This window comes from Protopterus annectens, chromosome 3.part0 (assembly GCF_019279795.1).
Source record: "Protopterus annectens isolate FY-2018-M chromosome 3.part0, PAN1.0, whole genome shotgun sequence".
NCBI lineage: Eukaryota > Metazoa > Chordata > Ceratodontiformes > Protopteridae > Protopterus > Protopterus annectens.
In genome coordinates this window covers 1,712,774,549-1,712,802,374 of record NC_056731.1, presented here as the reverse complement: position 1 = coordinate 1,712,802,374, position 27,826 = coordinate 1,712,774,549, and the positions used below count along the sequence as shown (strand labels likewise).

The following is a 27,826-nucleotide window of genomic DNA, read 5'->3' as shown; positions in this document are numbered from 1 at the left end:
AAGACCACTGGCTCAATAGGAGCCATTGAAGAATCCTCATATGGATCCTTGCTAATGAGATTGCCAATATTGCTGCTGCCATTAATCCTAGTACTTTCAATACCTCTGCAACTGGTACTCTGTTCTTTGATACCAAGGATGTAATGTGTTGGCGAAGAATACAAACCCTTTCTGGTGGAAGACTAAGAGTGGTTGTTCTTCTTCTTTCGGCTGCTCCCGTTAGGGGTCGCCACAGCAGATGCTTCTTCTTCACCAACCTCTTTCTCTGTATACTCTCCTGTACTTCTTCATTCCACCACCAGGTCTCCTTGTCCTCCTTCCTCTTTCCAGATGTCACACCAAGCGCCCTTCTAGCCATCTCTCTTACTAGCTCTGCTGTAGGTACCCAGCTATTCCGTAACTCTTCACTGCCACCCAGTGCCTGTCTTAACTCTTCCCTGAACATCACCTCACAATTACCCTTTTTCAAATTTCCACCATTTGATCCTTGGTGCTGCCCTCACACTCATCCTCTTCTTCTTGATCAATGTCATCCTACAAACCACCATCCTATGCTGCCTAGCTACACTTTCCCCTTCCACCATACAGTCTCCAATCTCCTTCAGATTGGCCCTTCTACATAAGATATAATCCACCTGTGTGCATCTTCCTCCACTCTTGTATGTCACCCTATGCTCCTCCCTCTTGTTAAAATATGTATTCATCACAGCCATGCCCATCCTTTTCGCAAAATCCACTACCATCTGACCTTCTGCATTCCTTTGGTTAACACCATACCTACCCATCACTTCCTTGTCCCCTCTATTCTGGCCCTATAAAAACGATATGCTGCTATGGCAACAAGGCAAACTTTTCGAAGTTGACTGTAATGCCTAGCCAATTGCAGAGTGAGAGAGCAGCCTTTCTAGATTTGAAGAAGTTGATGCCTGGTGGTGGAGGTAAGGAGCCAATCGTCCAAGTACGGAAACACCTGGAATCCTAGATGCTGAGCTATGACTACTGCCATGCACTTGGTGAACACTCTGGGGGTTGTAGTGAGACCAAAGAGCAGAGCTCGGAATTGATAATGATTGGCTCCCAGCCGGAAACGCAGGTGATCCCTGGATGGCCTGGCCATCTTTATGTGGTAGTACGCATCCTTGAGATGAATCGAGCACATCCAAATTGTCTTTCCCTAAAGGGAAGTATGGACTGTAGCGTGACCATTCGGTGGAGAAAGGTATGAAATACCTTCTGGAAATTATACTTTTTATCCAATTGTCATTTGTTATATCTAGCCAGGCTTCTGGGTACAATGACAAGTGATCCCCAACTGTCTCCAGAGTAGGACAGCCGGGCCTCCCTTCAGGAGTGCTGGTAGGACTGACCAGGGAAGTGATCTGTCACCCTGGTATTGCGGACTCCCTCTGCTGCAAGGGCGGCACCTTCCATTGTAACCTCCTCCTCTGCCTCTGGAGGGGGACTATCTACGTGTGTCTTGAAAGGCTCCTTGGGCTTTCCGGAACCACATCTTTCCTCCCCTGACCGTTAGGATAGGGTCTAGTGGGGGTGGAAAAACAGACTCCGACGACAGACAGAGTCTTTCCTTCTTGTTCACACCTGGTCAAAGTCTCCACCTTTGGCAGAAACAAGGATGAGCCGTCAAACGGGGTATTCGTAAAGGAAGACTTGAAGGGTTTCACAAAGGAACAGAGTGGCATCCAGGCATGCCTACGAAGAGCAATTCCTCTACCTGCAGCTATACTAGAGCCATCAGCTGTGTAAGATACAAGATGCATGGATGAGTTAAATATTGAATTAAGGGTAGCAAGCTGGGTAGCAACTTTGTTGGATACACTCGTAGCTACAGCACCCTGAAGAGTATCTCCCATCTCTTTAAGGAGATCTCTCTGCAGTCTGGTAAAATGGGTCACGTAGTTCAGTGATATGAGTGAGAAAGTCGCTGAACCAAACATGCGTTTTCCATATCTAATAATTATCCTGGATTCTGTTAGGATGGATAGACGAGGAAGTTTCAGACATTTCCTTTCTGGTGGCTACCGCCACCACCATGGCATCAACATCTTGGTCAAAAAGGACTTCCCTAAGGGGGCAGAAATATACTTATTAGGCCTCCTAGGGACAGGTTCCATAGATTCTGGTGACTCCCACGCCCTACGAGAGACCAGATCGTAGGGTGGAGACACCCAAGAGGTGGAAGGTTGAGACCTGAACGCCTTCAGGAGAACTGACTCATCCTCAGTAGGGCTCTTGGACTGCCAATCACCCCTCTGCCTAAGAATTTCAAGAATCTCCGCAAAGGAGATGTCCAGGGGGATCTAGGTGACCCTTATGATTCATCCAAGTCAGTGTCTGATGTTAGAGACTCCTGTGGGGAGTCCAAATGCTTCTACTTGCATAATCTCTTCCTGGGAACTTCTTCAGGGGGAGCCTCTGGAGAGGTCTCAGAAGAGTAGGGAGTGCCCTGTGGGGCTACCTGAGGCTCTGGGTCTCTACGCTTGGGATGACCGGAGGAAACAGAAACTGACACAGGCACGTTAGGGGAGGAAGAGGCCAGACCTGGAGATGAGGAAGTCTTAGACGACACTCGCCTCATGGCTTCGAATACACCATGGCTCCTATGAGAAGGAGTCAACGGATCATGAGGAGCCTCTATCCCCTCCTGCACCGAAGCCGTGGGCTCCGAGCCTGAGGTAGGAGCTGAGCTCACCCGAGAGGAAGAGTCAGCACTGACAAGTTTGTGCGACTATCCTCCCCGGACCCGACCGGAGAGTGTCGGCTCCTAGAGTCCCCGGTCGGCACCGAGGATGCCCGAGCAGATGGAGCTGACGACACGAACAGCTGTTGGCTCTAAGAGATCCACAATCATCAGGTCGGCCTCCTCCAACTCCAAAGGTCCGGTATGGCTTAGAGGAGGAGCAGACAATTCAGGAGTAATGGTCTTTGGCTCCGACGGTTGGGTCTGAACTAACAGCAATTTAACTAGGCCTGGTGCCTTTAAGAGCTTCTGAACCATCTGGTCCATATCCAGATTGGACAGGCTGACCGATGACCTGGAGGAGTGAATAGATGGCACCGAATGGAGAAGTGGAGAGGGAGGTTTTTTCGGCAACCAGTTCCAAAGCAGTGTCTCGGGTCGCATATAAATAGTTCTTAGTCATGTCTAAATCTTCATGTAAAGATGTTAATACTTTTAACCAGAAGTTAAGTACTGCATCTGGGCCTGGGGTTTTCCCAGTTAGGAGCTTTTCTTAATTTTGTTTCAATCTCTCTAGCTGTTACTTCATCCTATTGCATATCATCGACATTTGAACTTATTATTCTTTCTTTTAGTTCTTCCATCCATTTAACATTATTTCACAGGTTTTTCATCAATATTTCTCCAAAATGCATCTATTTCTTCTTTTTTGGTGGTGTTTCAATTCCTTTTGCCTTGTTTCCCAATTCTATATAAACCTTTTTTGGGTCCTCAAATTGCTTGTTTTGTACTTTTCCTTTTACAATTATCTGTTTATCTTCTAAGTTTTTTTCTGCCTCTGCTGATAGTTTTAGTTTATTATTTGCGATAGTGCATGACAACTCCTTATCTGTTCTGATACCTGTGCATTGCTTTTATCACGTCTACCTTTCTAAGTATTTTTCTTGATCGGTTCTCTCTTCTATACTCTTCTAACAGTGACACTTACTGTCTTAACTGCTTTATAGTTTTCTCTATTCAATATTTCCATCATGGCATTCGATTTCTCCCCTTCCTTTCCCTTACTACCATGTGTTTTTGTGGTTAGACTTTATCTGTTATTAATTTAGCTATGCAGTAATATTTCCTATTTACTTCTGTTATATTGCATGAATGTCTATGGACAGTCCTAATTACTATGTTCATTTGTTGTATCAAACTTCTTTCTGGGTTTTACTGACTTTCTATAGTCTATTTCTTTCATTGATCTTAATATGTCTGTCCATCTCTATTAAATCCAGCAACTCTTCTCTTAGATAATTTTCCTCTACTCTGACTGCAAATTCGTTCTTCCCCATCCCCCCCCCTTTATGTAATCAATGGATTCCTTACAGATACTAAAAACTCTAGCCTCCACCTTCTTACATCGCTCCTATCGTAACAAACTTAAACAATACTCAAAGAAAAAAAATTGCCTCTTGCTACAATAAAATAGATAAATTTGCCACCAGTCTCCCTCATAGAACCTACTACTTTCATAGCTTAAAGCAATTAAACTTATAGTTTCATAGTTTAGTACTAGGTGAACCGCCTTTATGGGCCATTTTAAGCCTAGCCAATTACCCCAACTGAGAATCAAACCCTGCACCTTCTGTTTTTAAGGTAAACACCTTCATCATGTCACCCTCCCACCTTGAAATACACAACTACCTAACATGTTCATAACTAACTACAGCATACAAACTCATTCATCATCCAGAAAAATGCCCTGCACTACATAACTTATTACTGACCTACTGTCCAGCAGGGAAACGCTGCTCTAATAAAAAATTCTTATCACTTACAAATAAGTCAAATAATGTTGCAGGAGACTCGTTCAACTCCCAATACATTGCTAAAATCTGGAATAGACTCCCCACACAAATACAATTCTCCAATAAACTCAGTAGTTTTAAAGCACTGCTCAAACAATATCTTAACCAGTCCTGGTCCTGCACATGCTCATCACAAAGACTTTGCGCTCACCATATAATACTCTCATTAAACAGAATACTCTCAACCTCTCACTGAAATGACAGAACAATTTTTATACATAACTGCTGCCTGTATAATCCACTAAGTTGCACGTGGGCTTTCTCTTTAGTAACTTCCACCTCTGTAAAATCTTAGAATGTATAAATGTAACTACTGTGTGTGTATAAATTCAAATAAAAATGTAACTATTCTGTATTTAACTGGAACTTAGTATAATGCAATTTAAGCAAATGGAGCTTTTGTCCCCAGGCCTCCCCTGAAAACGAGTATTACCCTGTCAGACTTTTCCTGGCAAACAAAGACAAATAAATAAATATATTATACTATATTTAGTAAACACATACCCTAGGAAACACAAAGGATTTTCTGTGCCCATGCAAATTAGCAAACTCAAGTCTGTTAATTATAACAGAAAAATCTCAGATTCAAATAAGTGTAAAGCCACACCCAGAAACACGTCACTTGCAGCTCATTATCATGTCTCTGAATTGAACACTGCTCAATCAGACCTGACTGCACTAGTGTTCTTCCTACTAGCCAAAGCATCATGGTCGCATAGGCACACTCGCTGACTCGCTCGCTCACACACCCTGCCGTTACTGGATGTAACCCCTCAATTAAAAAAAAAGAAAAAAATGATACTAGTTAGAAAATCACTTATTACTTTCAATTTAAAATAATAGGTGACTTTCCAACTTTGTTTTGTCCCTGGTGTTTGGAACACTGAGGAAAGAAGGAGAAAAAAAACTGTTACTCAGCTCACTGGTCTGTTTTCCAAACAGCCTGGCATTACTCTTACTCAACCAATCTGTACAGCTCCTCATTTCTGTTAAGGATGTCAGAAATATCACTCAACAACTATTTCACTGGACTGTTATATGAAGCAGGCAGGAGCCCTACCTTAATCTCCTTTAGTTGACGGAGACAGCTTGAAATTGAAAGTGAAAGAAGTTAATCTAAGTATGATTGCAAAGGCCTTTTTAACAGGCACTAAAGTGTATAGGAAGGTAAGCACTTTAAGTGTGTATGTATGTATGTGGGGGATGCAGATGCTCTCAGCTGTCCCTGACTTTGCTATATGCTTAACATTTTGGTATGTTTCTTGTAAAGTTTGTGCCTTTTCTAGCAATATCAATGAGGACTGCAGTCAGTGCATAATGCTGACAGACATAGCTTGAGATTTAACAGCCCTCAAAATCATGACACTAAATCAAATGCTGCTATCCAAGCAAGTTTATAATCATATATAGGCAATATCTCTCCCTGATTTTATGTCTTTCTCCCACATTATTTTTAATTTTCTGATACTTGAGCTAAGAGAATGGGAGAGGTGTGAATGTGGTGGATGGTAATGGGTTCTACACTGTATTCCTCAGCAGTGATCTGAGAGGATGAAGTCCTATGTGGCAGTTATTTGTGTTTATCCACTCACTCGACACAATCACACATATGAGGTGTGCAGTCAGTCATACAAGTCACTGTGTGTAACTGCTGATCACATCTGTGTCTGTGTACACACACACACACACATATATATATATATATATATATATATATATATATACATACATACACATACCCATACCCATACACACACACACACACACACACATATGAATGTGTACATGTGGGGAGCTGTAGATGCTCTCAACTGTCCCTGGCTTTGCAACTGTCACTAATTGTTGCCTCACATTTTGGTCTGTCCCTTGTAAAGTTAATAGCTTTTCTGGCAAATAAATGAGGACTGCAGTCACTAGCATGCAGCTAGTTCACTAGCTTTAATTTCATGGTTCCAAAATATCAGCCTTGGCAGAGGTGATAGGAAATACCAGATCTGGAGTAGGGACTTCATTTGTCAGCAACCTGTGGGTCTTGGATCCGATATCGGATCCGAGCCGGCAACTGTTTATACAGCTATGGATCCGAGCTCCTAGCTCCTCCCCTCACCCATAATCCCCTGCCAACCCCAACTGACCTCAGATCTAGTTTGCCGCTCTTAGAAGAGACAGCTGGATTTCAGAGCTCCTGGCGACTTTCAGATAAGTTGAGAGAAATCTTGTTAAGACAGAAATATTTAATTTCTTAAATAGTGTGTGTGCTTAGGATTCCCTTTTGTTAATTTTATTCATTTTTAGTGTATTTCCTCCCCTCGCTGGTTCGTAGTGTGTGTGTGTTGCTTGTGTTTTTGGGGCCTGGTGTGTTTGTGTAGTTATTTTTTTCTTAGAAAAAATGGGCTTTGGGGCCTCTGACATTTTTCAAAGTGCACCAAGTGTGGCCATAAGCTTTCACAGGCGGATGGCCACACTCGGTGTGTTCGGTGCCTTGGGGTTGAACACCTGTCCTCAGGATGCATGATTTGCGCAGGGTTCAACCCCAGGGCACTGAAAGAGTGGAGGGCGAAGCTGGTCCTGGTGGGACTTTTGCCCCCGGAGTAGGCTTCGGCCTCTGCTACTCCCGTGGCACCTCCCCAGCCTGTGGTGGTGGCCACCCCTGCCCCACTTCCTCCGGCCGGGATTCAAACTCCCACTAAAGCGCCGGAGGATAGGGAGGGAGAAACTGAGGGAGAAGCACCACAAGCGGCGGGCCGAGGCCTCCGCTTCGGCCCCCCCCCAGCTAAGCGGGCTTCTCCCTCCACGGCTTCCAGGTCTCCTCCTCGGCTCCGATCACCTTGCTTCTCCCCGGGACCGGAGGAGGAGGAGACCCAATCTCCATCAAGGCAGCACTCCAGGCCTGCCTCGGTGGCCTCGTCGAGATCCACCTACAGCCTGTCTGATGCAAACATGGACCGGATGATGAGAAGGTTCATCCAGGCACAGCTGCAGATGGCAGTGCTCCTGCCTCCCCCCCCCCCCCTTCGGGGAGGAGCTCAACACCATTTTCTGCTCTGATAGCTCCTTCTCTGACCTGATTTCTGGGTTCGGAGCGCCTGGAGCTGGGCATCGTTGGAGCCGGGGGTGGGTCGGCACGGACAGTACTGGGTACTTCGGATCCGACCATACCCTCGAGTCTGTCTGTTCCATCGTCTGATCCGACCTCTGAGAGCTGTGGCCCGAGCTTCGGATCCGAGGGATTCAGTGTGCCTTCGGCTCCATCCAGGTCGGAGCACACTGGTCCCTCGAATCCAACGATCTCGGCGCCGGTTCCGATCCCTTCATCGGATCAGAGTGGGAGTCTGCTCTCGGAGCCCAGGGAGAGCGGCTCCCCCTCGGCCTTCAATGTAGTGGAGAGGGCTCTGTCGAGAGCATCCAGACCTCCGGCCCTTGTTTCGGCTCCACCCTGCACTCCCTCTCTGCTGGTTCAGGCTTCCATCACACGGCCACAGGGACAGCCTGCTTCTATGTCCCAGGTTGTTCCATTGGAACAGGACATTGCTGGCGAGACCTCCTCGGACAGTCCCCCCCGAGGAAGTGCCTCGCAAGCATAAGTGTAAGAGGAGGCACGTGGACTCCCCCGAGTCCTTAACAGAGGACACTGACTTGGATGAAGGGGAAGGCTCCCCAAGATCACCCCCTGAGGATGTCTCCTTTGGAGACATCATGGAAATGCTCAGGCTCGGGGGGGGGGTGGTCTGCTCCCAAGGCTTCCTCCGATGAGTCTGTGTTCCTGGAGGCATTCAAAGCAGGCCCGTCTACCTCTTGGGTGTCCCCTCCGACCGACCCCCTGGTGGACCTTGTGACCACCAGGGCATGGAAGGAGCCAGACACTGTGGAGCCTATTTCCAAGCACCCGGATAGGATTTTGAGTCCCCCGCAGACCGGCCCCACTGAAGCAAGGGTCCCTCTGTAGATGCCATGTTGATGGCAGCAGCCACTAAGAGGGAACTAGCTCAGGAGAGCCCCTCGGTCCATCCTCCGAGCAAGGAGTCTCGCTTGATGGATCACCTTGGGAAGCGGGTATTCAGTTTAGCGACCTTCTCAGTAAGGTCTCTGAACTACATGGTACATGTCATCAGGATGCAGCGCGATCTTATAAAGAATACGCTGCTTCCCCTCCGAAGTCTATGTCGGCAGAGGACAAGCAATTGTACTCCACTCGTATGGCCACTCTGAGATCTGTTTCTAATACCTCTATGCGGCTGTTGTCTCACGCAACTGAGGGAGCCACTAGAGCTAGCGGAGCGGGCCTAGTTATGAGACGCCAGGCCTGGCTCCGACATTGTCACTTCGTGGAGCCCTTCAAGGCGTCCTTTGCGAATGCCCCCTTTGATGGTTCTGCTTTGTTTGGCAAGACCATTCGCGAGACTTGGATAGAACGAGAAGGACGGGAAGACGTCTGCCGTCGGAGTCCGCTTCTCTGCTCCCCAGAGGTCCTTTTCCAAGAACCAAAAGGGACAGAAGATGATGTGGTTCCGTAAATCGCAACATTCCCAACCTGCTCCGGACAACCAGTCCTTCCGTGGCAGAGGAAGACAGGGAGGACGTCGCCCTAGAGGCAGAGGGGCACCGAGAAATTTTGGGTCCAGAGAATCCTTCTCTGATCGGCCCACGCAACAGCCCTGAAGGGTTGCCCGACTGCTCCACTCTGGAGGCAGTCGGGGGACGCTTCTTGAGGCATCTGGCGGCATGGGAGTCCATTAAGTCAGACCGCTGGGTGCTTCGGATTATATCCAAAGATTACAAAATCCCTATGCTACATATTCCCAGATTCAAGAACCTCCCCGAAGTACCACCTGATCAGAGGGAGGCTGCAGCCGCGGAAATCCAGCAGCTGCTAGAAAAAAGGGCCATCCAACCCGTCCCACCAGACCAGCTTGGATTAGGGTTTTACTCCAGGTTCTTTCTGGTGCCAAAAAAGACGGGGGACCCGAGACCAATTCTAGACCTCTCCCTCCTGAACCTGTCGGTAACCAAGGAGAAATTCCGAATGGTCACTCTTCAATCCATTCTCACCCTGTTGCGGGAGAATGACTGGATGTGCTCAATAGACCTCAAGGATGCGTACTATCACATCTTAATGGACACACGATCCAGGAGGTTTCTCCGCTTCCGGCTGGGAGCCAGCCACTATCAGTTCAGGGTCCTTCCCTTTGGCCTCACCACAGCCCCCAGGGTGTTCACCAAAGTTTTAGCAGTGATAGCGGCCCACCTGAGACTTCAGGGAATGCAGGTCTTCCCGTAACTGGACGACTAGCTCCTGACCGCCCCAACAAGGCATCTACTCTGCTCAGCCAGAGATTTTTTTCTTCGCCTAGCCCCCCCAGTTAGGCATCACGATCAATATGGAGAAATCCTCCCTTGCTCCGACACAAGTGATAGACTTCATAGGGGCCAGATTAGATACGAGAAGTCTACGAGCCTACCTCACTTCGGAACGACTACAGAAACTCAGTTTACATGTGCGGGCCATCCTCCAATCAGAAGCTCCACCCACGGAATTAGTCCTGAGGGCACTGGGCTCTATGGCAGTGGCAATTACACTCCTTCCATGCGCTCGCCTAAACATGAGGGTACTACAGTGGACCCTTCAAGTACAATGGTCCTTCCAGCTTCTTCCTTTCAATCACCCTGTCTCTGTCAGCAAGGCTTGCAGGAGGGCCCTGTTATGGTGGCTTCATTCCCCAGACCTCCATACAGGTTGCCCCTTCTGCGCTCCACCTCCTCTCGTCATGGTGACCACGGACGCTTCTCACCTCGGGTGGGGGGGAGGGGGGCATTGCTCAGGCAGAACAGTCCAAGGCACATGGAACGACTCAGAGACCTCTCTGCATATCAATGTTCTGGAGATGAGGGCAGTGCTGTTGGCGTTGCAAGCACTTCACAACCTTCTTCCCGTCGGAACTATTGCGATACAGACGGACATGTCAGTTGTCTGGTATATCAACAAACAGGGGGGAACCAGGTCTTATCCTCTCTGCCAAGAGGCCATGAGAGTGTGGGAATGGGCGACCTCCACCAACCGCTTTCTGATCACAAGCACATTCCTGGACGGTCCAACATTCTGGCGGACAAACTCAGCCGCACTATTCTTTCCCCTTACGAGTGGTCTCTCAACTCCCAAGTAGCGAAGCAGATTTTTGCAAAATGGGGGCAACCCTGCTGCGATCTTTTTGCCTCTCCCTCAAATACGAAATGAGACAGCTTCTTCGCCCTGATTCCCCCACCAGGGGGAAGCCCCGAGAGACGCTCTAGTGCATGCTTGGCCGCCCAGTCTACTTTATGCCTATCCTCCTCTACCCCTGATGCTAAAGATGTTACAGAAAAGCCTCTCAGTTGGGGAGCAAAATGATCCTCATTGCCCCATTCTGGCCTCGACAAACTCTGTTCCCTTACCTGTGGTCTCACTTGGTGAATCCTCCCTGGATTATGGATCCCAGTCTGGATCTAATATCACACCCATCAGGCTTACCGACCCTGAATCTGGACAACCTGAAGCTGACAGCTTGGCTGCTCCAGTTCCACTCAATTAGGACTCCCGGTACCTCTTCACCAGTCAAAGCCATCTTGGTGGCAGCGCATAAACCTTCCACCAGGAAGATTTACCGCAGTAAATGGAAGCGCTTCTCCGTCTGGGCGGAACATCATAATTTAGACCCCTTCACTGCTCCGCTAACGTCCATTTTGGACTTCCTTACCGGGCTTTTTCAGCAAGGGGCTAGCTGTTTGACAGTCAAGGTACAATTGGCAGCAATCTCCCATTACCATGTAGGACACGAGACAGGTCCTTTGATGTCAGCTAAACTATGTAAAACCTTCCTCAAGGGTACTTTTCTGCTCAGGCCCCCTATCAAAGAAGCCATACCCCCTTGGGACCTATCGCTAGTTCTTCAAGCCTTGACTGCTTCTCCCTTTGAACCAGCTGCCTCGGCTGATCTTAAATACCTATCTTGGAAAACAGCCTTCCTGGTAGCCATCATTTCTGCGAAAAGAGTTTCGGAACTTCAAGCTCTTTCCATAAAACCCACTTACTTAGTTTTTCATCAGGATAGAGTGTACCTCAGGACCAATCCATCCTTTCTACCTAAGGTGGCCTCAGAAACCAATATCAATCAGTCCATCAATCTTCCTGTTTTCTTCCCTAATTATCAAAATAAAGGAGAATACAAGCTGCATTCGTTAGATGTGCACAGGCACCTGCGTTTCTATATTCATAGGACTGGTGGTCAGACAATCTGATCAGCTGTTCATTTCCTTTGCCAACTTCAATTTAGGTAAAGCCGTTTCGAAGGTCACCTTATCACACTGGATTTCCCAATGTATCCTTCTAGCTTATGAGGCTTCTGGGAGGCCAGCACCTCAAAGGGTTCGTGCACATTCCACTCACTCCATATCTACTTCTACTGCATTCAGATCTAGAGTCCCCTTGGATGATATTTGTTCGCCAGCCACTTGGGCCTCTTCTCATACCTTTATTAACCACTACAAACTGAATGTCATTTCCAGAGGGAGAGCATCCTTTGGCTCTGCAGTGCTCCGGAACATCCTTCCATGATGGCCACCCAAGATTCAGGTAGCTGGGGACTCTGTCCCACAGGTTGCTGACAAATGAAGTCCCTACTCCAGATTAAGAAGTTATGTACTCACCATAACGTTCCATCTGAGTAGGTGGCTTCATTTGTCTGCAACCACCCCCCCCCCCTCCTTCCCCCTGGCCTTCAGAAGAGTTGGATGGTGGTATTATTTCTGCCTTTTCCTGTTGGGATACCTTTTCAGGTATATAGGAGGGCAAACTTGATCTGAGGTCAATTGGGGTTGGCAGGGGATTATGGGTGAGGGGAGGAGCTAGGAGCTCGGATCCATAGCTGTATAAATAGTTGCCGGCTCGGATCCGATATCGGATGCAAGACCCACAGGTTGCAGACAAATGAAGCCACCTACTCAGATGGAACGTTATAGTGAGTACATAACTTCTTATTTAATCTCTTTTCGTAAATTAAGCCAGCTCTGTCATTAGCGCTACAACACAGTAGCTGTCTGCTGACTCAGACCCATCTCATTCTTCCAGGCTGGTCTCTGCCTACATGTATGTTGAGAAATTAACACACTAATGTCACAACTTGCTCCAAGGTGGTTACCAGAGTAATATCTCTTGCCTATTTCTAAGTCTCCTAGGTTTTCTGCTGAGTACTTTAGGGACAATACCTCACTAGCCAGATAAGATCTTGTTGTTCACCAAAGTGCATAGGTTGCTTTTTCAGTGGAATTAGTTACTGGAGGCCTGGGGTCACTCTTGGCCTAATGAACTACATTTGTATTTTCAATCCAGGTCATTCCTATGATCTCATGATTAACCCTCTTGCTGATTCTATTAGCTGGCCACTCCCCATCACAACTACTTCTTTAATTGGTAAAATATTCCTCAAACGTAAGTCTGTTAGTACTTACTAGGCTAATGATCTGAAAAGATCTTAAGAAGCCTGGTAATTATTAACCTTTATATTTTCCAAATGAATATCCAAAGATGGGACGAATAAGTATATGTTGGTGTAATTAGACTTTCTCCTATCCATGAGGACTGCTGGTGCTAAACATGTGGGATGAATTTGTGATCACCCATCCATTCATACAAATTAATTCTGAAGCGAAGAAGAGAAGTACTCTGCTTTATGTTGAGTGGAAGATGGTTCCAGACGTGCTACCTACCTATCCCTCTAGCATGTTCTAAAAGTGTTTGAATGCTTCACTCTTTACACGGAGAGCAATAACGCTGGTCTGAGAGAATTACTGATCATACTTCAGCTAATTCTCCCAGACCAGCTCAAAGGAGAAGGCATAAAAGCCCCTAAAAAAACAGCATTTGAAGACCACATCAAGAACCCACCAGTTCTAGGTAATTGTTCTCTGAGCTAGGGCAAATCTTCACCACTGGCCTCCCATAGAAGTCCCGAGAGGTGTTAACTTCTGATAGGAACCCTGGGGAGCCAACCATCTTAAAGCCACTAGTGAGGGCAAACTGTCTTATATTTAGCAATTCTTCTCCATTTCCAGGAAAAGCTCTTCCTTCTAGTGGATTAGCTTTTACTGGAGTAAGCAGTACAGACAGCTGAATTTAGGGCATCGTAATGACTTTCCTGATGTGGTTGCTTGTTTCACTTTATCCAGGTTCTCCATGTTGTTCCACGGCTTATATAAACAATATCAATCTCCCTGGAAAAGGGTACCCAGAATGTCTATTAACTGTTCCTTAAAGGATGGGAGCCAGAGTCACACCACCTAACACTACCACATTCCTGAAGCTGCTGCCATGGTTATGACATAAGTGTAATCAAAAGTGCATTGGGCAGCATGATATTTCACTGAAGAAGCATGAGAGTCTTCCGCAGAAGCTCATTGATGCTAGAATTATTGAGTTCTTCCAGTTTTTCCAGCACTAGGTCCAGAAAAAGGACTGGGAACAGCAAGGGTTAGGCAAGTAATTTAAAACCCACAGTCCTAAAGTGACACAATAAAACACATGTTTTACCTTCCCTGACTAAAGCTTTAGATTTCTTGTTTGGTGACAAGATGCTGTGGCCTCTGGGACCTATACTGAAGGCAATATTTAAAAGTCTACCCTACGAGAATTGTCAAAACATGGAATTTATTTACTGACTGATTGATATTGATTGACACTGATTGACATTTGTTGACCTGGAAAGTCCACTGGGTCAAGAACCCATTTTCAGTGGAGGCACGGGGAGAAAAGCTCCAGTTAGATATAAATTGTTACAACAAGATAATATTTACAATAATAAAACACTGCACAAAAAAAATTTGTACATCTTCCCAGTGATTAATAATACACAGAGTACAAAGTTTTATACACTCTGGTTGGGTGTTAGTTGTACACACATGGTATTTTAATAGCATTCAATTGTATGCAGGGGGAAAAATGACAGTTGATACTTTAATAACTAGTTAACTTATGCACTTCAATACAGTGGAAGTTTAGGATTTAGGCTAATGACAATTATAAAGACAAGACAGCGACTGACATACCTTAGCTGTTGTAGAAAAGTCAACAAATTATTACTTGAAATTAGAGAGTCATACTAGTCAGCAAAATCTTAGAATTTATTTATGGTGGTCTACAAACATGGCTTTTTAGGGTGAATTTGGAGGTTTTCATGGAATCAAGTTGTGTAATAGAGGAGGGATGGGTATTCCATACTTTAGCTATGGAGTGGGAGTACAAGCTTTGTCTAGCACTCTTATTGGGTTTGGATATGCTTAGAAGCTGCTTATTAGTAGACTGCAGTTTCCGGGTTGGGGTGCAGGACAGAATGAAGTGAAGGGCAGTTTTCTGGGTTGTACATTAGTTTATGAACAAGAGTTAGTTGGGTGTAATGAAGGTAGTGGGGAAATTCAAAGCATTTCAATTCCTTTATGGCCTGGCAGTGGTGTGTGCGGCTTGGTCAACCAGAGGCAAATTCTGCAATTTTATAACATGATTGTAGCTTGTTGCGTGTGAAGGTTGGTAAAGATGGAGGAATCATAGGGGAGGGAAGGGAGTAGGATGATATTTGCCAGTTTTACTTTTGTAGGTTTATCCGAGTTTGCCTAGTTTAAAATCTGTTTTTTTTTTTGTATTTAGAATATGTTCTAAGGATAATTTATCATCTATAGTAATGCAGAGTAATTTTGCTGTCTTCACTACTTCAATTTCAGTCTTGTTATGGGAGCAAATTTTAAAGTCCTGTGGAGGTGGTTTAGATGAAAATAGTAGTAGCTGTACATGATATTTTCTTTTTCTGAAACAAACATCTAGGTGTTTTCTTGCTGAAAAGTTGATATTTTTGAGGATGTGTTTCAACAAGTGAGGAAGACCCAAAATTCCTCATCCTTCTTCCTGAGGCAATGGCAGTTTCTTCTGGGAAGAATGAAGGAGCATTGGAAGAGAATTCACCGAGGACTTCATAAGCCTAAGTACTTCTAAAAATGAATGGTCATCCAAGGGGTAAAACTATTTGGAGGAGTCCCCCATTATCTTATCCTATCTCTGCAAAAGAGACTTCTGTTCCTTTAACTTCCTGTAGTAGAAGAATACAGAAAAGGGAGGCATCCTCCTTGTTGTAAAGTCGACAGGACGTGCCTGCATACATCTAACTTCTCAGTCAGGGTGCAGGTAGATATATAGTGTGGAGCATCAGTCTTATTGCTAGTGCTGTGGAAGAACTCACCACAGAAGGAATCAAGGCTTGACCTCCTGTAAAATAAATATATGAGCTCTTGTACATACTGCAGAGCTGTCACTTTTCCATCAAGATCTCCTCCATCTATAAAATAATAATACAGGACTATTCCCTTCCTCTCTGCTTGTCAACTTACTCCAGCTTCTGCAATCTATGAGTGCCCTCTGATTTAATATGCATCTCAGTCACACAATATGCAGGTGATTTCATTCTGAAAAATTCCCTCATTCCCCATACATTCCTTATCACACACTATGGGGAATTTTACAGGTAAAGGATAAACAATTCTGCCTTTCGGGACTGCATGGAACTCATAAAATAACAAATCCGGATTACCTTTTTTGCATTGCCTAGCATGGCTCTCATCATTAACGAAAGAAACAGAAGCTTTAAAGAAGGTTGTATATGCCCTACTCTAACAAGGTACCAGTCTTGGCAATACAAGCACAAAAATGATTTTCTGATGCTAGCAATATCCAAATGGCTACTGCAGGGAGAAGAAATGTTACTTTCCTCTGTGAATGCATGATGACATTCAGGAGGTAAACATACTGATGTGGAGGGAGAGTCATTTCCCACCCTGTTTAGAATGTCTTTCGTTAGAAAATGTCAGTACTGGCTAGTTGGTTTATAATCTGAGATATAAATCCCTCTTTTACAAACTTGGTGAACTTAATCTACCACAGTGGAGAAACAAAATGTTCTCAAAAACTGACGGCAGGTCTCCTCCCGTGTTTTAATGAACTTCATGAAATTGCTCTCTCACACTTAAAGAGAAGAAATATGCAATTTTTTAAATGCAATGTTGCTAGTCAAAAATAAGATGTAATGACCAGGCTAATGATGTTCTCTCATATAATGGCTAAGTCCCTGTTGCCACAGGTAAGGTCATTGATAAACCACTATATCCCTCAAAACAAAAGTTATTTGTTACGCAAAATGGCTATATTGCTACGAATATGTCCCACTTTGCTTCCACAAGTTGTCTGGAAAGTCAAGCTATTAACTCACATCTCCTGTCAACAACAGAAGGCCAGGGCAATTCTTTGATCCACTGTGGAAAGATGCCTAGGAAGTTTCCTGATTCCAGCTGTGTTGGGAGCCACCACTGTCCTGAAGAAGATGGTATGGAATTGCACACCCCTTCATTCAGGATCTCATAAAACTTTCCCATGGTAATCAAAATTGAGAATGTTGCCACAAAGTCATCCACTGATCAAATGTCAGCTTTACACGTGCCATAGATGATAGTTTTAGCATTTAATTACTTGCAAGTAGTATCCTGTTCAGTCAGTGTTACATCTGTTGGTTAGACTCTGCACTGGCTCTCAAAACTATCACTACCAGTCACTGGGTACAGTAAAGCTTCCTGAACCTGAAGGAGATATATAAGGTTTTTCAAAAGGATTCCAGGAATTACATTACTATTTCAATTACTCTGGAATGCTGTGTGCATCCCAGATGGTGCAAAAGGACTACAATTTTATAAACATGGACAACGAAATTATTGCCTACCTTTAATACTACTCCTTGTGGCCACATTCCTCTTACCATTAAATTGAAACTGAGCTTGTCTCTGTATTTAGCAAGGAAAGGTCCTCTCTGTCTCTCTTTCCCTGTGCACAGCTGACCCCCTGTTTGTATAACATTGGCCTCTTCATTACTCAGTGTGCATACATAACAATAAAACATGTCCTTTCTTTGGTTTCCAACATGCAACTTGGCTAAGTCTGTAAAGTGGAGTTAAGCACTCAAGCAATGCTAGGCAAAACGTGTCCTACTTATTTTAATAAATAATCTTAATAATAAATACGTTTATTTACTGTTGAAAAAGTTTACATTTTGAGATCAGCCACGTATGATTTTCCAAGTTTGTCATACACTTTTGTACATTTTATGTTGTGCAGTTCTCTAATACACTGTGCAAAACTCTTGACAGTTTGGGTTCTACAGTCTACAGCTGTTTATTAAATATAGATTGTGTTATGGAGTGTCTATATATCAGATGTTGAAGTTACATGTTTGTTTTTGTTTCTTCCTTGCCTCTTTTGCTCCCCCAGCCCATTTTAATCCCAAGCAAATGCAGTTGCTGCCAGTGAGTCAGCATCACTTAGTAATAGGCAGCCATCTATAACAATGTAACAACTCAGATGATTGTAGTATGTCCTCCTCCTCCTTGCCACGGTGAACTACAGGTGCTAAGAAATACCTGCTTCATCAGGGGTGCACATCAGCTTGCTTCCGCACTCCACAATCACTGCATGTTCCTTTACAAGCTGGTGTCAGGATCCAGTGCAATGGGGTTACAAACCTCCCTATCACCCAATGGTGCTCCTTGCTATATCCCGCTGATCCTTCCCCGTGATGTTTATACCAATCTCTGGTCTGTCACTTCCACTCCCCCGCCATTACCTCTGTCTCAGAACTGCTGACTCCAGGTTGCTGTGTCTGCAGTCAGCGCTCCATCTGTGGCACGAGAAAACCACATAAGGTTTACTTTTTTATCAAGTAATTACAGTATCAGTAAAAATGTAAATAAAAGGAAACTCCTGCTACCTACAGTATTTTGTTTTCATTTTAAGTTATACTCTTTTCTCTCCAGAATGATGGAGTCTGCAGAATTATACAATCAAATGAAGATGTAATGTGCTTCAAATGTTTGGCTCAAAGCATCAGTGGTTCTGTAAATGGGGGATACTGGTCTGTTAAAGGGGAGTGAACAACCCTACATGGTTCCATACCTGCAAGGAATAAGGATTAGTTTTAGGAATGGAAGCCTTACACAGAAGCACAGTGCATCCACTTACTCAAAGTAAATAAATAAGGCTAAGCTGAACAAGGTATCTTGGCATATGAGAAGAAACTTAGGAAAACCAAGAACAAAATTCTCGTCAGACACAAGCAAAGGCTGGGGCTGGCTCCACGGCATGTAAAGGTGGAGCTCTGACTTCAGCACAGCAAATCAAGGTTCAGGTAATGGCTTGGATGGTGTATTTGTAGGGGGGGTAGCCAGGCAAGGGGGTACAGGACAGCAAGGAGAGGTAGTGACCTGGATGGGGAGGAGTCAGGCAGGGAGGGTCAGGAGAGTGCAGAAGCATTGCCTACTCATCTCCGCAAGAAGGAAGGAAGGTTGAGGGGTATGCCACGGAGTGCACAGTGTGTTAAAGAAATTCCAGTGGAGACCAAAAACCTAAGAGAAGATGCCTGCTTGTGCAGGGAGGACAGGGATGCCTGCAGAGTTACATCAAGTGAGGAATTGAGTAATGGCCCTACACTGAACACCTCTTTACCAAGAGTTTAAGTGACATGCTGAGGAGATGACAAGACAAGCAGTAAAAAAAAAATCTCCTGCTATCTGCTTGGATGATGTCTCTGCTGACTGGCTCTCACCCAGTACAGAATAAAGGGGCAGATTCACGGCAATCAATCACATGGTCAGAAGGTGTAGGGGGCCCTCAAAATGTCTCTGGGAAAGTGTACAGAGTATCAATTATATGGATCAGCAAAACTGAGAGGGTCAATTTGTTTGGCAAACTGATTCACCAGCATAACTTCAGACTGAAGTAGTTCAAGAAAATCTGACTAAAAATGGCACATTCTTATGTTTTTAGTGTTCAGAGAATTAAAAACATAAACTGTCACTGACACTACATACAGGGAGGTTCTACAGAGTGTAACACCAATGAAAATGAATGACACAGGTTAATAAGTACAAGATTAGACACCAGAAATGAACAAAGGTTTACAGTACAACACTTACAGGTGTAATAATTGTAGCCACACCAACAGGCTGTTTTACTGCAAGGATCCTTTTGTTTTTTGCTGGGCTTGGAATAAAATCTCCATACACACGCCGTGCTTCTTCAGAAAACCATTCCAGAAAAGATGCAGCGTACACCACCTCACCCAGCGATTCCTTTAGAGGTTTACCCTAACACAAAATGGTATACTAGTTAGATAGTCACATGGGAAAGAATGACAACTTCCATCTAGTTTACATCCAAATGTATTTCCTGTCAATGGATTAAAAGAATAAACATATTAAAAGAAATGGCAAATGACAAGTATACATTTCTGTATCACCTATAAAATGTACCCACTTTACACGCTCAAACGTGTTTCTGTGTCAAAAAAATTCATCCTTGAATTGCAGCCTAATTTTTACTACTGGTTACCAAAGACCTGAAACTTATTAAATCTGCCAGTTTGTCAGTATTTATGTGAATCGTGTAGTTCATTTATAGTATGGAAATCAGAGTCAAGCCAGGGCACTCATCTACAAAAGAACAATTATCATTGTTATAATTTTTGTATGCCTTGTATTTTAATGCTTTACATAAATCAGCAGCCTAGCGGGCATCTGACTATAAACATACAGTGGTATTATGCAGCTAACAATCTCGGGCAGTTTGTGAGGAAATCTCTTCGTTAAATGATTAACTGAAAATCTTCAGTAAATGTAGCATATCTAGAGAGCTTATTGTAGCCAGCATATTTCTGGAAGTTGGAAAAATGTGGACTCGGGGAAACCTATGCAAACATAAAGACGATACTCAAATTTTACACATAGTGGAATAGCAAACCAGGAACGAATCTCTAGGCCTGTGAGACAGAAACCACTACACCACAGTACTACCCAATGCGGACAAGGCTATCTCAGATTTTTATTTATTTATTGTAATTCCAGAAAAAAATTATGTCCCTCTAATTACTATACTGGCATGTGAACATTTCTTGTGGATGCAAAAAATGTCATTACATTTATTTATTAAATAAAAGGAGAGAAAATATTACTAAAGTCTGTATATACATATTTACAAGACGAATTCCAGACTGAGTGGTTAGGATAAGAGTTTAATTATTTATAAAATTTGTTTAAGTAGGTTGGAGACAGAGTTATACATGACTACATATGGTCAATGTTATATTTTAAATATGCAACATGAAGAAGTGAAAATGAGATTAGAAACTGAATGTCTAAACAGGAGAGCTTTAAATATGTGGCAGTAGCAGAAGGTCGATAGAAAACGCATACAAAGTTCATGTTTAGGGTCACTACATAACTACAGGCGTGATATAAAGCAATACGTGGCTACTGACAGGTTGGAATAGCAAGGGGATGTCAAGATGATAGCAAGCTGTAGTTAGGTGATGTGACCTGAGGTTCTGCATTTGCAGTAGTCCTTGTTTATACAGGTGAGCCTTGAAATGGAATCTTAATTTGGTCTTTCAGATAGAATGGGAGTCCTTGAAGAGTTTTGCTCCAGGATACAGAAGAAGAAAGAAGCTATGGCTAGTATACTGAAGAGAGATTATGGGAATGTACAGAGTTGTCCCACATTGAGAGTGGTTACAGAGGATATGAGTGTGGAGGTAGGACAGAGTTTGGAAGGGAGGGGTGAAAGTGTTGTGTAGTAGTATGCTGACAGCCAGTTTATCTTCTTAATAGTTTTGCAATGGTGTTCATTTGCAGGACTTCATTGGGTAACTTTAAGAAACAGGCCAGTGCTGTGGACAGCCAATAAACTATTTAATGACACAATGGCAGTAGTGTGACTGAAGATTTTCACTTCTAATAAACTTCAGTCTGTACTCCTAGTTTTTATTTTCTCAGTCTTAGAGTTTGTCTCTAAAGCAAGCCACTCACCAAGCCCCAAGCAGATTGAGAAAGAAAATGGCACTTGTTGTCTTATGTGATTATTATAATGTTTTAAAAAATTAACAGGGCTCAAAATGTTTATATTCAGACATGGACCTTCTGTCTACTGGTGTCTGTCTAATGCATGTTAACCACTGGTCAGTTATTTCTCAGCAGCTGCCCAGAAACGAATGTGACCAATACCACGATAAAAAGTATTGGCATTACAAAATATGGTTGCTACTCAGGTATTCATAAAACTGTTCCTACGTAATTAAGACTGGCACACAGTCAAAATCATATAGTGGAGCCCTGTGCATAATACAGAGTTGCCCTAGATTCCTGGAGTACTGTCACACAGTACTGCATACCTGGCTAAGTTCAGGTGCAGAGTATGTATGCAAATAAGGATCCCCAACATGGCTCATAATTCACAAATGTGTGAATCAGGGAGTACATTGTATTACTATGGTGCAAACACTGAATTAATGGCATCTAACTCAGTGATTATTCCACCTGTCTCCTAACTTCGATGATGTCATGCGCTGCTGAGCAACATCATAGAAATAACCTTGTGTTATACAAGTTGGTGCTTAAAATACTGTCCACAACAGAGTGTCACAACCACACTCTCTAGTGTACTAGCCACACACTGACCTCAGAGACAGCCACATCAAGAATGGATCCCATCTTTAACAGACCATGGTAATTTTCTCTGCAGTCGTGGCAATAATACGCAAAATATTTGTAACATCTCCTTATGACAGTGGACAGCAGGCCAATGTTATACTGCCATCCTCTTCAGACAAGAATGGCCTTGGTAAATTAAACAACATCTACTGGTTACACTACTACTCAACTGCTACGTGATACAAAATGCTCAAGCTTCACATTATATTCTCCATGTGAAAGGCACTAATCATCTGAACATGCCACATACACAGATCATATAAGCTTCCTCAAATCAGAGGTTTAAAATAAGTGTGTCTTCTCTGACAAAATAAAATTAGACTGTATATGGTGACGGGAAATACAAAACGAAGGGAAATAGGTATGAACTCTTTACTGATTCCTTTACATGGATTAGAACATAGACAGGCACACTGACACTAGACATTTGAAATTGCAACACAAAGCTAAAAATAATTAAGTGTTTTATTAGTGCTATACAAATCAAATTCCTAACAAATAGTTAATGTTATAAGGTATATTGTGGTCATCCTATACAGGCAGATCCACTCCAGCTGTTACAAGACAGGTAAACTGAAACAGTACTAATGATTTAACAAGAGTCCTTTGACAATGTGGCCAAAGTCCCTGAATCTCAGTCTAAGCAATATGTATATGATCAGTACGGAACAAATCCCATTTATCGGACTACATGCAATGTTTATACATATAGAGGATGGATTCCAACATAAAATGCTTTTTCCATATATATGTATGCAAATAATAATATGATCATAAAGTTACTTCTACACACACACACACACACACATATATGTATATATATATATATATATATATATGTATATATATATATATATATATATATATATATATATATATATATATGCATACATGGAAAAAAAGCATTAAGCATTTTTTACTACTTTGTTAGAGATCAGATGTATCATGAATAACTTAAATTCTTTCTATTATGCAGCCCGGCTGATCAAGTAACTTTTTATGCCACCCTAACTGGTTGGATAATGGAGGTTCGGAATATGAAAATAGGTTTTGTTGATCAATAACCTTCTTAGGCCACACAAAAAAACTGAAGTCTGCCAGTGGAACCAAATAACATTTTAAATTTCTATATTACAAGACAAATGTTTTACAGTAAGCATTACACAGCCAAAAAAAAAAAACAAAAACACATGTTCTCTGACAGGACGCAGCTTGGAAGTGGATGACATGATGGTAAGATTGAGGCTAGAGATCCCATGTATCCCAGAGACAAGATGGAAGGGCAGTGCAGCAAAGCCACTTTGCTTGGGATCTAGAGTTTACTACTCAGGAGGAAGAGGACAGACTAGAACTGTGGTGAGAGAGGCTTCAGAAGACAGTGGGGAACGTCATCAGAATTAGTGACAGATTCATGGCACTACAGTATAAAGATAGGGTACTAGTCATAATCTCAGCCTGTGCTTCACAACAAGGTTGAGATAGTGAGGAAATGGTGCAATCAAACAGCAGTTGCAGGATCTACTAGATAAAGCAGGACAACATGAATTGGTGTTGATAATGGGTGACTTGAATGAACATATTGGGACAAACAGAACCGGATATGAGGACTGTCTGGGTGGGGCAATAGGATTAAAGAAGAAAAGGTCAATCAAGACTTCTGTCTGGCAAATGGCTTGATGGTGGCCAACACATGGTTCAGCAAGAGACAGGGTGACAAATCACATACAAGATTGGACAACATGCAACTGAACTAGAATTCCTCCTAGTAAGAAAAGGGCACTGGGATAGAATCATCAATTTCAAAATCATCTCCAGTGAAACAGTTGGCCCACAGCATAAACCACTGGGTGTCACAGTCAGTTGCAACCAGTGGTCTGAGAAGATTCTAAGGTAAACAGAGACTAGACTGAAGACCTGGAGGTTGACTGGACAGCACAAGAGTTCACGGAATTATTCAGGGCTCTAGCACCTCTGGCATAAATGGAAACAGGTGGAGTTATCACAGGGTGTAAACAGCACGTCCTATGTGGATAGACTAAAATCCCTACTTCTTTACTTTATCTCCTACCAACTATTAAGTGGTGACCTACTGGGCACTCACAAATCCAGCCCTGATGGAGCTGCATCTGCAAGGCAAAAAGCATAAGGGTCACCTGATCTGGGGATCTAAACTTAAGTCTGCAACTCAAACGAAACATGCTGGAAGGTCGGGTAAGTGTTCCAGAGACTGCCCCTTCTTTTTGGAGCAGGCTTCCTATCCATGTTAAGCACAGCCCTTCCCTGGCCCACTTCAAACGCAATTTGGATCAATGGATGGGGAATCGCAAATTCACACTTGGGATAGCGCCTATCTCCCATATGAATATGGGTAATCTATAAGATACTCAAGGCATAGGAACAAACCCATGCCATTCTCTTTGCCCTAGGGTAAAATCAGGTTATACTGGCTAAGCTTGTAAGGACTCTCAAGCTGTTAGCCTAATAATCTCCTATTAAACTATGAGTTGAAGAAGAATGAAAGCCCCTAAGAATGGCATGTGTGAGTATAGAACAGATATGCAGCTGAGTCAGGTATGAAAATAACGTAAGTAAGGAAAGCTGGTAGTGGAATGCAGAAGTCCAGGAAGTCAACAAAAGAAAGAAGTGCAGTAAAAAGTAGGAAATAGAAAACAGGAGCCAAGCAAAGAACTAACACTGGTTGGCTAACAAACAGAACACCAAAGGCATCAAAAGTACTCTACCTGCTTCTGGAAAGCGACTCTGTAGATGGCACAAAGAAACTATCAGTCTGCAATGAAAAGACAAAGACAACAAAGACAGTAGTTGAAATCTTGATGAGTGGATGGGAAATAGAAAATTCACCCTGGGGATCACTCCAGTGGCTCTGCTCAACTGAGGCACTGGGAACTAAGGTCGGGTGGCACGATGCCAGGGTAATCCTAGGCTTGTAAAGACTCCAGGGCCATTAGCCTAGTACACACCTGTGAACCCTTTGTAAGGGATGGCAGCAGCAACCTGCTCACCAGTCCACGAGACATCAAAGACAGATGGAATACATCCAGCAGCTATTAAATGAAGAAAACCCCAAGGAAGTTGTACTGCCCCGACATAGCCTACAATGAAAAGAGAAGAGGAGCCTGCCATAGAAGAAGTAAGAAGAGCACTGAAGAAAATGAAGTCAGGGAAAGCAGCAGGCTCAGATGAGGTCACAGGAGATATGATCAAGATGTTGGGTGAAATAGGGGAGAAATGGCTCCTGAAAGTATTCACAGCTGTATGGTGAGAAAGGTGCATCCCATATGGTTGGTGAATAAACATACTAGTGCCAGTGTCCAGGAACAAAGGGGACATTCACAACTGTGGGCAGTACAGAGGTATCAAACACCTGCCACACTGCATGAAAGTTCTTCAGAGAGTAATTAATAAATGAATATGCAGAGTAGTAGAAAGTAATGACAGGAGATGAGCAGTTCAGATTAAGATGTAGCACAACCAACTAGATGTTTACATTGAGACAGATAGTGGAAAATAAGCTAGAGATGGGAAAGAGTCCTACTGGGCATTCCTAGACTTGAAGAAAGCATATGACAATGTCCCAAGAAATCTGATTTATAGGTTCATAGGTTCATAGGTTCATACTAGGCTATCTGCCCAAGGGCATTTACAAGCCTAGCCCATAGTTATGTGGCTTTCGCCACCCCTTTAGTTTGAATAAAAACTATGCCTATCATTTTGCTGTGCCTCTGTCAAGCAGTGACGCTGAAGTAATCCCTGGGGTATATCTGCAATCTCCCATCCATTGGTCAAGATTCCTCTTGAACAAGGCCAGCGAGGTGCTCTGCCTCACATGTACCGGGATTTTGTTCCACAGCATAGGGAGTCTCTGGGTGATGAATCTGTCCCTCCAGCACGTTCTATTTATAACCGTGTCAAGGCTTAAGTCTCCGCCCTTGTGGTTCTGAGGATCTAGATTTTTGAGGTGAAGCATATTCATCAAATCTGGGTTTGACATGGCCTTATATGTCAGGCACAGGTCACCTCTGAGCAAGCGGTATGAGACTGAATAGAGCTGGAGTTCTTTCAGTCGGGCAGCATAAGACATATTTTGAGACCCTTTATCCTTTTGGTGAGGAACTTTTGGGGCCTTTCAAGCTGCAGCAGGTGTCTGGTCAGATACATTCGAGCGGGCATTGTACTCAATCATAGGTCTAATAAGTGATGAGTACAGGGGACGATGACCTCCCTTGATCTAGATGTGAATCCCTTCATGATCAGGTGGGTGATATAGAAGGTTTTCCTAACTACTTTAGCAACATGAGTGTCAAGCGAAGGCTACTGTCAACCTGGGTCCCCAGATCTCTGATGACTTTTCTGTGCTCAGTGGATTGCCACCTATATGGTAGCTAGGGGTAGCCTTGTTTTTCCCAAAGGGTATGACTATGCATTTTTGGCGTTTAACTTCAGGCCATGGCTCTGGCACCAGTTATCCATTTCTGTGAGGCCCTTCTGGAGGATATCTGTGTCAGATGTGTTTTCGACTATGGCGCCCAGTTTGCAGTCATCTGCAAACTTTGTCAGCCATAACCCTCCTGTGTTTGCTTGTACTTCAGAAAAGTAGATGCCGAACAAGAGTGGACCCAGGACTGAGCCCTGTGGGACACCACTTGTGACAGGCTTTGAGTCTGACATGGCTCCAGCAACTCTGACCCTGTGGGTTCTGTCACTTAGCCAGTTTGCAACCCATCTTGTGATGTATGGGTTTACATTCAAGCTGATGAGTTTTTCGATGATACCTGAGTGGGGTATTGTGTGAAGGCCTTTGCCAGGTCGAGGTAGGCTGTATGGACTGCCTTTCCTCATCAATGGCCTTGGTGACTGTCTCGAAAAAGTCAACCAAGTTTAAGAGGCAGGATCTGCCTTTGACAAAGCCAAACTGAGTTGGATCCAAAGTCTGCAAGTTCCCTATGTCTTTATTTATGAGTTCCATTATGATCCTCTCCATGGCTTTGCAGATAAGGCTTGTCAAGCTAATGGGGCGGTAATTTCCAGGGTCTGTGGAGGCACCGCCCTTATGAAGTGGGACCACAGTCGCCGTGCGCCACTCCTTGGGTACGTATCCTGAGGTGAGGCTAAGATTAAACAGCTGTCCTAACTGTGGGTTTAATTCCTCATTGAGTTCATGAAGCACACAGCCGGGGACACCATCCGGTCCCATGGATGCTGTGTTTTTGCCTTAGTGAGGGCAGTTCTCACCTGGGCGTTGGAGATGTTTGGGGCTACAATCCTCTGGAATAGATATCTCTCCTTTTGGGAGGGGAGAAGTTTGCACTGAACCTGTCAGCCAGTATGTTGGCAATGTGTGTAGGTTCAGTAATTTTCACATCATTTTGAACTAATTCTGAGCATATCTGGGAGTTTCCTCCTAGGTTTCTAACATAGCTAAAGAAGGCCTTATGATTCTCTTTAGAGTCCTTGGCGATTTTTCTCTCAAAATTTGCCTTGGATGATTTTATGAGAGCTCTTAGTTTTTACTTATAATGATCAAAGGTGTCTTACCTTTCAAGGATTTTGCTCTATCTTGTAGTAGCTTCCTCCTTTTGTTGTAGAGCTTGTTTATGGCTGGGGTCCACCAGACTGGACGCTTGCCTTTGGTACAGAGAGTCTTAGTTTTGTTTGGGAT

General features: G+C 43.8%; 1 protein-coding gene across 1 annotated transcript in view; it reads right to left on the bottom strand.

Moving 5' to 3' along the window:
• The window catches only part of ALDH5A1 (aldehyde dehydrogenase 5 family member A1), a 536,325-nt gene that overhangs the window by 364,004 nt on the left and 144,495 nt on the right, over positions 1-27,826 (bottom strand). The window contains exon 3 of the mRNA XM_044065747.1: positions 19,579-19,749. Coding sequence (XP_043921682.1) covers positions 19,579-19,749 — 171 coding nt within the window. The remainder of the gene's footprint in view (positions 1-19,578; positions 19,750-27,826) is intronic.